Below are 16,748 nucleotides of genomic sequence, written 5' to 3'. Positions count from 1 at the left end.
GACAATTTTACTGCTAGTTACAATACATTTTATACATGATAATAGTAAAAGAAAAACTATACCTTTAACACAGCAAGAAGTGAACCTAGTTGATCGGTTTCCATCAACATAATTTTGCTACCGTTCAAAATAGACTGTATGCCTTTTAAAGCATTTTGTAACAACTAAAAAAGATACAAAAAATATTTAACTGTGATAGCACAAAATACATATACATACATAGTAACAACATTCAAAGGAGATACATTAACTATTTTTTAATGAAAATTAATGCGTTGATGGGACCATTCAAGAGTCTGCAGGGAACGTGTGAACCTGACTGGATCTTAGTGTAGTGGGTTGAAAAAGTATATGGACCCTTTGAACTTTTCTTCCTTTTCCAACTTAAATGTAGTTATTTAGCGCCATGAGTCTTTACTCTGTAGGACAACCTTTAGCTGCAATTTCAGCTGCAAGTATATTGGGGGATATCTCTAACAGATTTACACATTTAGGAGTTACAACTGTTGCCATTCCTCCTTGCAAAATGCTGTGACTGATGCAGATTGGAGATCAAAAAACAGATTCTTAAAAGGGGTATTCCCACGAAGACAAGATCCTTAAATATACTCAGGATAACAAAATAACACATTCTCTAATTCACTGTTACTAACAAAAATACAGCATTTCACAAATTCCAACCGCCAGTGCCAGTAAGATGGCGTCCATGACGCCACATGCATAGGCTGACACAGCTAATACCCTGCAATACATTAGTATTGCAGGGTATTATCATGAACAACCAATCAGATGATTGCCTGTTCATGGTGGAAGTAATAAAGGAATGTCGGCATATGATAAATGTTCCCCATAGACTTTTTGGAAAATTGGCAAAACATCATAACCAAAATATATAGCAAATTAGTGGTCATATCGTAAAATTAAAGATTGACTCCTACTTATGCCATGTCAGTTTATATAGCGATATATACTAGCTTTCTATAGTATTCTGAATATTATTTAGATTCTCTTTAGTCTACTTATGGTAAAATTGCAGATCTCCTCATTCTTTGTAGGGGAGGTGTCTCCCCTTCTGTGATCTGTATCCTCTTTTCCCAATGCTGTGGGACATTACCTTATTGTTTTGAGGCATTTTTTTTCACTTAAAGGACATCTACCATCAGATATACTGATAACTCACGTGTCGTTTTCCTTGGTTTCTAAAAAAAATTTTTATTACGGTCCGGAGCATCCTTATTGTATGTTTGTATGTACCTCCTTGCTCCGTGGGCTCATAATTTATTCACGCTCCCTATCGTGCATAAGCCTGTTATCCTTCACACCGCTGGTGACATGACTTTGAAGTTTCTAAGTCTCACGTACACTCGTCGAGACTTGTGTTTCATCATGAACATTTTAGAACACAAATTTTGGTTGGTTTTGGTGTGACGTGTCCCTTTTACTTACAGTGCACATTGATATTTCATCTACCAAGTTAAATCTTGTAGCTCGAAGGATAGAAAGAAAAATTTTAAAACAGGTCATTCGGTATGGTTCTTCCAAGTATGCTTCCCCTGGCACACTACAAACAAAACAAAAAAAGTTTTTACCTGCACATATACACCTGTGTACAAATACATTTTGATTCAGATATCAAATGGCCATTATTGAACTAATACTTTAATATACTGCGATGAAGGCAGCAGACATGATATGATCACATGACGGCTTCAAAGCTGCTTGAAGCCTATAGAGAGGAGAGAAGACTGCCTTGGGGGATTGGGGAGTATAAATACATTTTTTCTCAGTAAATAGGAGGTTAAAGAAGGAGGGATATAGACAGGAGGCCGCTATGAATGAGGAAGGGGGGTGGGGTAGAAAGGGGGCTGGAGAAAAAGGGGTTGTGTAATTTGCTCTTTTCTGTAGCCCCCTTCTTATAAAGACAACAGAAAAAGGAGCACTAAAAAGGAAAAGAAGGGGGTGAAATATTACACTCACTAGTTAAGCAATCAATTTAGGTAATGTCACTTCTGAGTTCAAGGGATTGTTATAACACAAAAAGGCTTACTATATTGAAGTTTTATCAAAAGGACAGTTCTTACAAACAAAAAGGCAACATAAAATAAACAGACATATACATACAATGCAAAAATAAACAGGCTGGTAAAACAAAAAGGATAAAAACAGAACTTACAACAATACATGTCATTATAAGTCTCTGCCTGGGGTAGCAGAAATAAGCGATCAATCTATCCGCTAGGATTCCCAGAGAATGGCAACTTGCTATAGTTAGAGTAAGATTCCAACATAACCCCTCCTCTACCTGTGATGACATGAGGAAGGCTAGGTATATGTTAATGTCCTTTTACTACCAAGAGTTTTCCAACACCTTTATGCCTCTAAAGCTTTATAAACTGATATCTTGCCATGTGGGCATGCTACAAACTTTTTATTACTTCCATGTTTACCCTCATAATGCCCTGGATGATGTCATTAGGAAAAAGCTTGTGGCCGAAATATGAATTATTCCACATATTTCTTCGATCTGTATAGCAAGTTAAGGTTTTATGATGGGGGCTGTTTCCTATGGATACTGGTTTTATGGCCCAAGCACCTTAGCCTGGTTTGGGAACAAGCAGAGGAATTTCAAGGAAGGGGGCACCTATCTCTCAAAATGTTGATGTTTCCCTTTGGGTTTTAGTTATGGACAAGGTAAGGGACCATGGAATAAATAAATTTCGTGCAGCCGGTCCCTGGTTACAGTAGGTTAGGGACCATTGCTTCAGAAGATTCTTATACATTCATAAGGGTGGATGTATCAAAACTTGTTCGCTAATGTTGTGTTAGGCAGCCCACCAAGTATATCCAGACGCTAGAGCCACTAGATTTAACGGGAACGACAAGAGGTGATAACATCACACGCTGGTGCACCATGATAAATTCCCCCACATGCAGTTGAGCAGGACTGTGTTCTCAGTGAGTAGAGGGGGGTAAGCTGCTTTCAGACACCAAAGGGTACAGCGCACCGATTCCACATGCCCAATCATTCTTTCTAGATATTAAGGTGAATTGTGAAGCACCATTACATAGTTTTTATGGGAAAAATGGATTATAAAAAATATGGCCTCACCAGAGACAAAGGTTTGCCATACTATGAATAGCAGCTCTCAATAACTCAGGATCTGACTTGACAGGATCACTCAATTGTACCAGGATTCCAGTTGGTCCCAATAAATCTGGAAGATACTAATTAAGCAAAATAAAATATTACCATTAAAATTAATTTTAAAAAAAACATTCTTTAAACAGCAGAATTTGCAAAGAATATGGAATATATGTAACTTAAAAGCGTACCAGTCAACATGAATGTGATTTTTAGCTAGTGACAGGTTCCAATATCCTGTGCTATGCAGATTTTAAAAATGCCTTTAACAGCATTCTGAATCATTTAGGTGTTCTCTCCACACTATTAATAGTTGAAGAAAGCCAATACAAGCACTAAAAAGACCAAAAACCATTTTCTCTATAATGCTACATAGGGGTCCATTCACACTGATGTCAAACAACTTGAACATTATTTCACTCTGCATCCTTTGTCCCTTTTCGGCCAATGGGAAGCAGGGCAGATCAAGCATGTAAAACAAATTCAGTATAAAAGGGGATTATTTGTCTTACACTGTTTCACAATTGTTTATAATACACAGGGTACATTACACACCAAAAAAATTTAACCAATTTGGAAATAAGAAGGAAGAAAAATGTCCCAGATGTGACCTGATTGATGCAGATCTCATACATATGCTTTGGCATTGTCCAAAGCTTTACCGTTACTGGCTAGGGGTAGTAGATAGACTGCAGTCAATATTGTGTGACATTCCATGGAATATACAGGTGTGTGTATTGGGCTCGAGAATGGGTATTTTGGGATCATCAAGTCATATCAGTTGTGTATTAAAAGGTCTTTTACTAGCAAGAAAGTTAATTTTATATTTCTGGAAGAATAGGGAACCACCTAAGGTAAAGGAATGGGAGATAAGATTGGATCTTCTGTGTTATGCAGAGCGACAGGAGGCATTGGAGCAAGGCATTAAGCCGGAACAAGTTTGGGAGGAATGGCCAAAAAGAATATGTTAAACCACAGTAGGTTTTTGGGGTTTTTTTTTTTCTTTTATTTGGCAGGAGTTTGTATAAATGAAAACTCGTCAACCGTCAGAGGGAGGGTTTGAGGGTGGGTGGGAAAAGAAATATGTGTAATTTTTTTGAAATTACTATTGAATGTTATAGTGTTGGAAAGGTAATATGTCTTGAATATAATTGTAATGCTTTTGTATTATAATAAAAGTTTATCAAAAGAAAAGGGGATTATACTCACAAAAGTGTAAATCATCAAGTACTTAACAATAAAATAAAAAATCCAGGGAGTCTCTCGCCTTCACCTGGATTTTGCTGTATGTTTTTTTTTTCTGGGGCTCGCCTCTGGCTATCCCAAAACACTCCCAAAATTAATATCATATATATGTTATATAAACTTAGCTTAGTAAAAATATCAAGTAAATCAAGTAGATCCATACCTCACTTATTATATTTAATCTTATGTAGTCTATAGTAATATTTCTACATATTAAGGTCAGTCAGGTAGATTCCCCAAATCTAACTCACCCAAATTGTTGGAACAATTACGACTTAGAGTGGCAACATGCCCTCTTGGTTGCCATCACATATCTGCCTACTCTAAAAAGAAAAATTAGCATTCACAGCAAAAATCCCACGACGTCTCAAACAACAGAGTACATGCCTACATTAAATGTGTATTAACATTGCTGCTGTCAGATACTCCCATTTCTCAACCAATCGAAAAGAAGATCTGCTGATTTAGACACCATTCGTTAGGATGGATGTGTACTCAGCTCAGAAAATCTGCTTCATATTTAGGTCCCCTTTCCGGTGAGTTGCTGATATTGAATGCACATTTCTTTCTGCCAAAGAGAAGATGGTACAAGTTATGGTGTATAGAACAAGAGATCAGGTTCCTCCCTGTCAACTGTGATAAGATACTGTCGAGGTGTTGTCTGACAGGATATAGATACGATGGCCTGCCAGTTAAGGAGTATTTGTTCTTAAGGCCTCCCAGACGGCTTTTAGCTCCCTGCATTTCAAGTCTTTTCTGGACTGGTCTACCGACCAGAATCCCTGAACATGCAAGGGAAAGACTGCTCCCCAACGCATACTGCTTGCATCAGTCTTTACGGAAATGGAAGGAAAGTTTCTTGTCTAAACACGCGGGCTGTCTGTTCCAAACACTCAGGATCCAGCTTTGTAGGATACAAAAGTGGTTTTGGCTCCATGCCACTGAAGGTGAGCAGGCTGTGAAGGAGGATATGGCCAATCTCTTCCTGAATGAGTAAATCTGACCCATGATCTTTGTTTCTTTTTTTCTGATGAAAAAAGGACATTTGGTGAGTGGAGTCTAGCAGAACTCCTAAAAATAGGTCTCATAGTTGATAAGTTGATGATCCACCCTAAGTGAGACAGTTTCTCTAAGGTAATGTCCTTGGAGGCAATTATGCTGGTTCTGTCAATGAGGAGGTCATCGAAGTATGGTACTATGGAGACATCTTGAAGTCTTAAATAAGCCACTACCTCCATCATAATTTTGGTAATAACACAAGTAGCAGATTAAATTCCAAAAGGAAGTGCACAAAACTGGAAATGGAGAGAGAGAGACCGGTCGGAGATAAATTAGAAAACCTTAGAAACTTCTGAGAACAAGGATGAATAGGGACGTGATAGTAGGTGTCCCGAAAATCGATGCACATAGTGCACATAAAAGAATTTGTGGGGATAAGGAGGAAGAAAGTGTCTATGTGGGAGCAACATATCTTGAGGGGGGAAGAAGGTCAAACTCTATTCCGCACCCCTGGCTTATAATGTCTAAACCCACATGTTTGATGTTATTTGTGACCAACGATTTAGAAACTTGAGAAGTCTATCCCCCATCCTGGCGTCACCGTTTCTTGCTTCTGTCACCTGGACGTGCAAAAAGGAACCCCCTACCTTTTCCACCACTGGGGTAGCTCCAACTGCCCTGTTTACCTTTGTCCTAAATGGAATCCCTAAGGATCCTGAAGGCAGAAAAGGATTTCTTGGCCCCAGGCTTGTTTTCTGGAAATTGTTTCTTTTTAGCTGAGGGCTTTTCCAAGATTAGATCAATGCGAAGTTAACTGCAAATGGTATACTGGAAAGCTTGGCCTTTGTGCAGATGTCACCAACCCCTTGCTTCAGCCAAATAGCTCTTCTGCTAGCATTAGTGAAAGCACCTTCCTTTGCCAAAAACCATACTCCTTCTGCTGCAACATCGGCTAGGAAAGCAGTGTCGGATTTTAACAACAGCATGGTTCTCCATTATGGGGGTCCTAGGAGTACCTTCTTGAATATGGGTCTCTAGCTCCCACAACCAGAAGAGGAGTGTTTTGGCCACCGATTTAGAGGTGAGATTTGATTTAAGGCCAAACATTGATTCGCTCCTTAATAAAAAGCCTGGGAGACATCTGACTTCCTATTCATGGGATTGAAGAGCCAGGCCACGTTAGTCTTCCTGACAACCTTTGCAACTTGGATATCTACTTTATGCTCAATCATTTTATTGGATTTTGTTCATATGTTTTTAACAATACAACATTTAAGAATATAATAAAAACAACAAGTACAACGTATATGGTACATATACAAAATCAAGTAGGAATACTTAATGATTTTCCCATGACCCGTGATATATGCGCGATATTATGCAGATACACTTCAATTTAGTACCCACAGTGAGATCCATCCGTGTATATGATGTATAATATTCCAATATTCCGGACCCTATGGAAAGACATAATGGGTTATATACATGGGATTTATTCTGTCAGGTCCATCGTATGAACACAATGGAAAATGTGACTTTTAGATACTAAGGGGTCTTCTTCTGTCTCAGCGGCCTGTCATTAACAATATGTAGGCCTAACCATTCAGGTGGGGCTATGATACTAGGGGTCAGTTGGAGGGGTAACGTACAGACGAACCCACTAACATGAATAGACAACCAGGTAAACTACAAGAAAGGAGGACAGGTACATTAAAGGGAACCTGTCACCAGGAGACCCATTTTTAGCACTCCCCCAGTCCCCACAGAGCATAGTACATACGCTGCCAAAGTGTTTTTGTATTAAAAATTGGTTTTACAGAAAAAAAAGATATGTTATATTGTGCCTTTCATTAGCATCTGCTGTGTGACTAGGCAGTTGCCAAATGGAAGGGACTGGAAAGGAGCAGTTCCCCCCCCCCCCACCCTTGGGATTCAGCTTCTCCATGTGAACTTTTCAAATATATGAAAACACCTATCACTTGGCTTAGCGACGCCCCCTGCTCCTCTACAGCCAATCCCGAGTGAGGGGAGTTATTCATATATTTGAAAAGGTCACATGTTTCTCAAGGGTGGGGGGGGGAACTGCTCCTTTCCAGCTCCTCCTAAAAGGCAACTGCCTAGTCACACAGCAGATGCTAATGAAAAGTACAATATAACATATTTTTTTTCTGTAAAACCTATTTCTTATACAAAAACACTTTAGCAGCGTATGTACTATGCTCTGTGGGGACTGGGGGAGTGCTAAAAATGGGTCTCCTGGTGACAGGTTCCCTTTAAGGATGAGGGGGGAGGGGGGAAGTGTATTGGGCCACAATGATATGAGGGGGAAGGGATAGGGGGAAGACGGGGCAGCACTCTAAGTGTCGGAGCCCAGGATGTCCCCGAATGTCTGGGTGCCCTGAAATACAATCCAGGGTTGCCACAGTTTTATGAATTTCTCTGAAGTGCCCAACGTGTCTGCCATGAGTTCTTCCATACAATATATATTTATCTCTTGTGCCCATTCGGAGATGGTAGGAGGCACATTGTAGCGCCATTTACGTGGGATTACGGAACGGGCAGCAATCAGAGAGAATCTTAGAAGGTTACGTTTTTGACTCCCTACAGACCCTGGAAGCACGGACAGTAAGGCTACCTCCGGTGTTTTGGGAGACTCCCGGCCAGTAATTTCAGATGTTACTTCAAAGACCTGGTTCCAGAATGGGGAGAGGTCTTGGCATGTCCACCATACGTGTAACATACTACCTCCATCTGCTCCACACCTCCAGCATTCGTCCCGGACTGAGGGATAGATTGCGTGCAGGAGGGACGGTACCCTGTACCATCTTGAAAGAATTTTATAATTTTGTTCCTGTGATGCACAGGCCACCGATAGTTTGTGTGTGAACAAAAAAGCCTTATCCCAATCTTTAGATGACAAAGAGGTACCTAGTTCCCTATCCCATCCGGATAGGAAGGGCAGAGGTGATTTATCCGATTCTTGTATCAGGAGGCTAAATATCTGGGAAATGCAGTGTTCCGATGGGGACTCCAGGCGGAATAGTGCCTCGAAAGGGGTGAGAGGGGAGTTAAAGGACACCGCTGATCCAGGTGTTCGGAGAAACGACTCCAATTGAGACATCTCCAACCACGAGAGATTGGAAGATCTCGCCAATTCAAGTAGTTCTTGGTGAGACGGGATCGGTGCCTCTCCCAACATATCACACATGCGGAGATCCTCATGTATCGAGTAACCCAGGAACCTAGTTTTGGCAAATGCTGGCTGAAAATTTGGGTTACAGAAGAGAGGCGTGAGAGGGCTCAAGGGACGGGACAGAATCCTGCATTTAATGAGAGACCTCCATAGCTTCAAGGTTTGGGCCAGAAACAGCGTTTGAGATTCAATTTCGATTTTTTGGGAAGAGATCCATACTGTTATACTGTTCAAGTCGGACCCATTGCTTGGTATGTAGGTGGTACTGCCAGTCGAGGGTGCGCACTAGGATGGCAGCTTGGTGGTATAGCTTGAGATCTGGGAGCCCCACCCCTCTCGCCGATTTAGGTCTGGTCAAGAATCGCCAGCCAATACGTGGCCAAGCTGTGCCCCACACGAAGCGTATGAGTGCTGATCTGATTGATTTGAAGAACGATGAGGGGGGGATGATCGGGACTCCCTGAAAGATATGTAGGAATCGGGCCAGTATATCCATTTTTATCACATTAATGCGTCCAAACCAGGACAACTGTTTCATATTGTACCCAGTAAGTTCCTTCATTGTGGGTTCTAGTAGTGGTAGATAGTTGATTGCATATAATCTCGATAAGTCTGTTGGGACTTGGACACCTAAATATTTGATTGATGCATGGCGCCAGCAGAAGGGGAAACTATTTCTAATCAGCTGGATATCATCCGGCGTCAGGGATATGTTCAACATCTCTGACTTACTGAAGTTGATTTTGAAATTACTCAGTTGACTATATCTCTCAAATTCCTTGCAGAGGGATGGGAGAGAAATCCTGGGTTGGGATATATAGAGCATAAGGTCATCGGCAAAGAGGGACAGTTTGTATTGATGTTGGCCTACCTGTATACCCTTGATATTTGGGTTAATTTTAATAGCTGTGGCTAGATGTTCCATGACTATCACATAGAGTAGGGGAGAAAGAGGGCACCCCTGGCGGGTTCCATTTCTGATGTGTATAGGCTGTGAGAAGAACCTGTTTGCCCTGACTCTGGCTGTGGGGCTGTTATAAAAGACTAGGATCTTCCCCATAAATTTTGGGCCCAGCCCGAGTTGTTTAAGTGAGGCGGTCATGAAACCCCAATGCACCCTGTCGAAAGCCTTCTCTGCGTCTATTGACAGGAGGTAGGAGGGAATAGGTCTTTTCTGCGCATGTTTCATCAGGAGGAACGTCTTGTTCAAGTTGTCCCTTGCTGTCCCTCACGAATTCCACTTGTCAGTGCTTATTATTTTTGGGAGGTATTGGGCCATGCGATCCGCCAAGATTTTGGAGTATAGCTTCAGATCTACATTTAAAAGGGAAATGGGCCGATATGCTGAAGAGTGGGGAATTGAGTTAAAAACCTTTGTCAGAAATGGAGCCAGGGACTCTCTGAATAATTTATAAAATGCCGGCGAAAAGCCGTCAGAGCCTGGGCTCTTCCCTGCGGGCGTGTTCCTAATAGCCTCAGATATTTCTGACTCCCTGAGATCCGCCTCGAACGCCTCAACCTTGTCTTCTTCCAGTGGAGGCAAAGCGGTGTCTCTCAGATAGGTGTCTATCTGCTTTGACAGCAAGCTAGGGTCTAAATCAGTGAGTGGGCCTTTAATGCTGTACAGTTGGGTATAGTATTTACCAAATTCCGCACTAATTTCGGCCGGATTGTACGTTTCTTTCCCTTCTGTGGTCCTAATTTTGGGAATGTGTGCTGCTCCCACCCGTGGGTGAAGGAGTCTGGCCAGCTGGCGGCCACACTTGTTAGCATGTTCATAGATCCGACTTTTGAATTGCTTGCGCTGGGAGAGTGATTTGCCGTCTAATAGAGCTCTGATCTCATCTCTAACTATAACTAGATCCGTCAGAACCTCCGGGGACCGAGTTGTTTTATGTCTTTGCTCAAGAGAGTGTAGTTCCTGTAACAGTGAGGTGAGTTTAGCTGCATTTTCTTTTTTAGTCAAACCCCATGTTCTGTGAAACGACTGCGTAACTCACATTTAAGAGCTTCCCACTTCATAGGCATGACCTCAGGTCGGAGGTCGGGCGATCCTATATGGGATTCAAGAGTATGTTTGATCTCCTGCACACAGAGGGCGTCCCGAAGCAAGTAATCATTAGGACGCCAAGCCCATGGTCGTTTGGCGATATTAGGGATAGTGACTGTGACACACACAATTACAAATGTTCCCTATTGATGCTGCTGGCTCCCACGTTAACGCTCTGTGTTGGATGAGAAAGAAATCTATACGACTATAAGAGTCGTGTGCTGCAGAGTAATATGTATAGTCTCTATCTCTAGGGTGAAGGATTTGCCATACATCAATCAACTAGAGGTTGTGTATGTCCTTTCTAAGGGAGCCCAGCTGCTGCAGGGAAACCTGGCTTTTTCCGGAGGAGGTGTCTAATGATACATCTAGAGGAAAATTGAAGTCCCCTCCCAACACTAGCATCCCTTCAGTAAACCCCGCTAGTTCCTGCAGAATTTTCCTACAGGCTGTAATTGGAGAGCGATTGGGCAAGTACATATTTGCCAGGGTAAAAACCTGATTGAATACTTGCATTTTAACAAAGGCGTATCTGCCTGCCTCATCCATCACCTCGCCCAGGACCGTATGTGGAAGGGAGCAATGAACCGCAATGGAGAAGCTCTTGGAACGCGATTCGGGATTTGAACTATGGAACCAGGTGGTGAAGTGCCTATCTTTAATCCTCGGGAAGTGGCCGGTTTTGAAATGAGTCTCTTGTAAAAATAAAATTTTTACCCCCTGTCTGTGCATTCCATAGAGTATTTGTGACCTTTTCTGGGGAACATTTAGACCCTGAGCATTCAGGGACCCAAGTTTTAGAGTAGCCATGGTGCGTATGAGAACTTCTTGTTACCTCCTCGGGGTCTGTCTTTAAGAGTGCAGGGACGAAAGTAATGGAGTGTAGGGGGGAGGTGGATGGGAGATAAGGTAAAGACAAGGGGAAGGATACACTAGGTTAAGAGAGACGGTGGAGAAGACACAACAAATATAACCACTTATACTGTAGAGTAAACAAAATATAAAAGCTCAACAATAGCTTAAATTGAAATCCAAAAGCAGGGGTGCCCTAGACTGGGTCCAACCCGCCGCACAAGTGGGGCAGTGGAAACTACGAGCACAGTCTAGCTGTGCGTGCTACCCCAGGTGGAGAGAGGTCTAACTATCAGACGAGCCCACTTCTAAGGGCCCTGTGCCTTGATCTATCCAACTGGCTATTCGTCAACTTGTGTAACCCAGCTTATTAGTAAGTTAGAACAACTTGTACATTCAACTGTTAATATTTTGATAAGTAAAACAGTCCACACATGGTAAAGGATACTTCTGCTGGAGAACAAGAAATCAGATGCTGTATGGAGCTCCTGGCATGCTCTTAAGGGTTATTCAAGCGCCTCCGCTGACGCCGAGGTCCCCCAGAGCCATTTCCCACTCTTCCTCCTGGAACTCGTTGGGGGAGCGGGGGCTGTGCCCGGGGTACCGGATTAGACAGGGTCAGCCATTCCGGGATTTCCAGGGCCGGGATGTTGAGGGACCTTGCCACCAGGGGTATGTCATCTGGGTGGCGTATAATGAACTTGGTTCCCTCATGGCGGATCTGGAACTTGAATGGGAATCCCCAGGTGTAGGGAATATCATGCTGTCTCAGGATCTCTAGTAGGGGCTGCAGGGCCTTCCTTTTGAGGAGAGTCAGTCTGGATAAGTCCGGTAACAGTTGTTCCTTGGAATGATATCCAGTCTAGAGACTGGGCTTTATTCATTATAGCATCCTTCAGCTGGTACCGGTGGACCCGGCAAATGACATCTCGGAGTGGATCAGTTGAAGAGGGGCGAGGTTGTAAAGCTCGGTGAGCTCTAATGGTGTATCTTCTGACAGCTCAAGAACTGAATTAAAGAGAGAACGTAGTGCCCCGTGTAGTTGGGTGGACTCCACCAATTCTGGGAGACCTCGTACTCGGATGTTATTTCTTCTGCCCCTGTTTTCTGCGTCATCCAGTTGGTCAGTCAGGTGTTGTAGTTGGTATGTGTGCGTTGCCAGTAGCGCTGCATGGGAGTCTGCCCTCTCTTGTATCATTATCTGAGCAGCCTTGGTCGCTTCTGTTCTGGCTCGTATTAGCTGTACCTCCTCCCTCAGGATGGCCACCTCTGCACTGTAAGATTGTTCAAGGCGAGACACGTAGCACTCCATGTCTTCTCTGGTGGGGAATGCTTCTAGGTGTGCTTTAAAGTTGCGCAGTTCGGCCAGGCCCTCCATGACCTGTGTCAGTATTGTAATTTGACGAGTGTTGAAAGATGGAGTCAAAAAAACTGCAGGCGGTGAGGAACCCATTGGGCTAGAGACTAATAATTGTGGGGTAGCGATCCCCTCCGGAGATTGTGTGGCTACAAACATCTGTGGTGAGATATTAGGAGAATGTAAAAATGGTGCCTGTGCTCCGGAAGACCATGTCACCGACACATGTGCCGGGAGCTGTGACATCTGCAGTGATGAAGCTGGTCTGCCTGACAGCTGTATGTCTGGCGAGGTCAGCTCGTGCAGCTCTCCCAATTCCTCTCCAATGTCAGGGAGTTCTTTTCCCTGCGGCTCAGGTGGTGTCGCAGGCTGGATGTCACTGCACAGTCCAGAGTGGCCAGGGTTATCTTTCATGCCACCTGCTGCTATCTGATGGGCCCTCCCGGACAACTGCTGTAGTGTTGGGTTCTCCATTAGGGCAGAATAATGCACCTCAGCTTGAACCTGGAGGCTATGTCTGGGGGGCATCTTGTGGGTAAAGGGTCCCTCCATCTGTCCTCCCCCAGATAGTAGTGTAGGAAGCTCCTTCGTAGGGGGTGGGGAGGCCCTGCCTGCAGAGACCTCTATCCCTTGTCTAAGGGTTACCCCTGTTCTTCCCTCTGCCATACCTTTAGTGCCCTGACTCCCCGGGCTGGATTTGGGAGAGACAGCAGCTCCTATTGTCACCGGCCCGCCGTGGTCTTGTTCTCTGAGGGTATGTGCCACGTGGACGGCAGGAGGCTCTCTTGCTGGCTGCGCGCTCCCGGCCGGCAGCGTTGCTGCTTCCCCCTTCCTGTTCCTCCAGCGCTCCAGTGCTGCTACTGGCGCCGGAGGCCCTCGTGGGAGCTGTATGGCAGGGAGTCAGGTACCGGCTGATTCCTTGTGCCAAGACTCTCGGTGGTGGCACCGGAGGATTCTGTGGGTCCTTCCTTTTTCTTGGGCCCATGTGTGGGTGGATCGTGTTGCTGGGTGACACTTGGGGCACAGGAAAACCCGATGGCGAGCAGGAGCTAGAGGAAAACGTGCCCACTTGCCTCCATAGCCAGGCCACTCCCGATATCTACTGTATGATAGGAATCCCAAACCTTGGATACTAAGTCAAATATTAGACATCTTTTGAGGTTTTTGGAGACCTGAATTTTGTTCTCTGGCTCCTTCAATTCCTTTGAGATGAGTTCCGTTAAAGTATCAATTACTGTAAACACCCGCTGACTCTTGATTTCAAGGCCTCCAAAAAGCTTGTCCTCCCTAGACATGGGAGGGACTACCTCTTGAATGTCTAATGACTCCCCAATTGCTTTTAGGAGGGTCTCTAGGTTTTACATGTGAAAGAGATGTCTGTAGTCGGAAATCTGTGTAGAGTCTTGAGAGTGTCCTCTATCAACGGTATCTGCAGTGGGTTGACTAGGCTATTTGAAAGCAAAAATATTAACCCCATTTAAAGTAGGCATGTATACCTCATGATTTGGAGACAGGTAGGAATGAGAACTAACATTTCATTCTGTTTTCAGAACCTGTTTAGATGTATACCATTAACTACAAAGATCAAGTGATTTCTCTGAAAACAGTGGAGATTCTGTAGACATGTGAGAAATGGGAATACTATGCAACAAGAAGGTTAATCCACAAGCACTATTGGTTGCAAGAGTTCATGGTATTTTCCTGTGAACTGTGTATTTTTCCATTGAATGTAGGCAGAGGTTACAATTCACACGCTCCAATTGATTGTTAAAATCAAAGGGGCAGGCTATCAGGACTCGTTCAGTAAACAGAGGTGTGCCCTAACATATTAAATACTGGGATTTTTAAAAGCAAACAACATAGTAGCCATGAAAAAGAACCATTTAAGGACAATGCTCACAGTTTTTTTAATGAAGTATTTATTTTGGGTGGGTTTATTTAAATTGCAGGTTCCATTAAAGTCAGGGACTACCTTTAATGAATTTGTTTTACATGTCTGATCTTCACCATGGATCTACTCTGATTCACCTAAGCAAAAAAGGGACCGAGCAAGCTGAGTGAAATAATGGTGAAGGACCCATACTTGGCATTAAAGAGAAGAGGATTTTAGCTCTTTTATGGACTTTCTATTGCTGTTAGTGTGGCGAGAGAACGGCCAACGTGAATATTTAAATCCTTACTAGGAAGAAGCAGTCTGGCATGTATACAGTTTTTAAAAACAGGCTCCATGGTGGGAAAACTCATATTGACTTAACTGACCAAGTGTTACAATATCTCCAGTGCTTACCTTTTGGCATTTGTGCCCATTGGTGTACACTAGTGCTGCTAATGCATGCAGAATCTCCACATGTGTCCAGGAGCTACATTTCTTTAAGGCAGAAATTGAAAATCCTAGAAGAAAATCCAAATTCTTTTCATCGACAATCACCTGTCACAAAGGCAAAAATCATCAAAGGTTACCCTGGAATAAACACTTCCTGATAAAAATGCAAATAATTATGCTTGTGATAAAATAGTCAACAGTCAGAGTGAATTATCTTGATCAGCTTGTGTAACAGGTTGCCATCTTTTATTTATTAGGCATGTAATACATAACCCTGTTTTACATTGACCCACAAAAAAATAAATAAAAAGAAAATATGATAACGCAAGTCATAACCCTCCAACCAAACATCTATAAAGTGCACTTAGTCAAACAAATGTGTTTGGTCTGAGAAACTATCTGTGATTAGCACATATTTCCCGGACCAAACACTGTGCAGGAAGTAGGAGGCTCTGCCTCACTACCGGACTACTGTCAAGTAGTGAAGATTTGATTGCAGTACAAATAGTCACTAGTATCACTACTATTTTTCAGACTATAAAACACCCTTTTTACCTGATCTTCTTTTACCAGCCTCCGTACTGCTCTCCCTCTAATTTCGCATCCCAATAGTTCCTGCAGGACCTTGATGTCAGAAGCATGTGGCTGATCACATGCTTCCTGGATCACTATATGCTGCCAGGTAGCGATGGGCAGTCTAGCTCTTAGTTGGAGCATTAGGCCCTGCTCACTAAAAAGCTCCTGAACTGCTATGTAATTATACAGGGAATCGGAGGGCATGGTTACCGTGCAAATGGCATGGTTCTGTACAGATGTAGCAGAGATGTTTGTGCTGTGCTTGTTTGTGACCAACAGGGAAATTTCAACCGGTTCACCCTCTGCATCCGATATATCGGATGCTGAGCACAGTGACTTAGTGCTCAGTGTCTGATATATCGGACGCAGAGATGATGCCGGCTCAGCTCCAGATCGGAGCCGAGCCGGCATGGGGATACACGCGGTGCCGGTTGTAACTAGCAGCCGACATCCCAGTGTAACACCCACGGTCGGAGTGGGCACCGATTGCAGGTGTTTAACCCGTTAAATGCAGCGGTCAGCACGATTGCGGCATTTAAACTGCCTGCCAGGGGTCTTTCCCTCAGATGATTGCTTGTTCCTTGGTGGAACTAATAAAAAAGTAAAAAAAAAATGTTATTCAATAAAAAATAAATCAATTAAAAATGCCCATATGCCCCATAAAATATAAAAAAGACATATAATGCTCAAAAAAAGTCTAAATCATAACACAAACCCCACATATATAGTAGCACCACGTCCGTAACAGCCCGTAGAAAGTGATCAAAAAACACAAGTACTCCAAAAGGATATTGTTGCAAAGTACAACATGTCCCGCAAAAAACAAGCCATCAACCAGCTCCATAGCTAAAAAAGTAAAATTGTTACTTTTGCAAAAGTGACATTGATGCAGTGATGCAAAAGTGATAGATTTCTTTCCCCACATTAGGGTTTTATTTGGTAAAACATAAGGACAAATATTCAAGTATGGTATCCCTGTAATCATATTGACCCATAGAATAAAGATAACAT

At 43.1% G+C, this 16,748-nt stretch overlaps 1 protein-coding gene across 1 annotated transcript in view; it reads right to left on the bottom strand.

The window, feature by feature from the left end:
• The window catches only part of HEATR6 (HEAT repeat containing 6), a 62,212-nt gene that overhangs the window by 35,076 nt on the left and 10,388 nt on the right, over positions 1-16,748 (bottom strand). The window contains exons 3-6 of the mRNA XM_072137126.1: positions 15,126-15,266; positions 3,110-3,225; positions 1,447-1,561; positions 63-164 (exon numbers count right to left, since the gene is read on the bottom strand). Coding sequence (XP_071993227.1) covers positions 63-164; positions 1,447-1,561; positions 3,110-3,225; positions 15,126-15,266 — 474 coding nt within the window. The remainder of the gene's footprint in view (positions 1-62; positions 165-1,446; positions 1,562-3,109; positions 3,226-15,125; positions 15,267-16,748) is intronic.

The sequence above is a fragment of the Engystomops pustulosus genome, chromosome 2, assembly GCF_040894005.1.
Source record: "Engystomops pustulosus chromosome 2, aEngPut4.maternal, whole genome shotgun sequence".
NCBI lineage: Eukaryota > Metazoa > Chordata > Amphibia > Anura > Leptodactylidae > Engystomops > Engystomops pustulosus.
The sequence above is the reverse complement of the archived record's forward strand: the minus strand, read 5'-3'. Positions and strand labels throughout refer to the sequence as shown.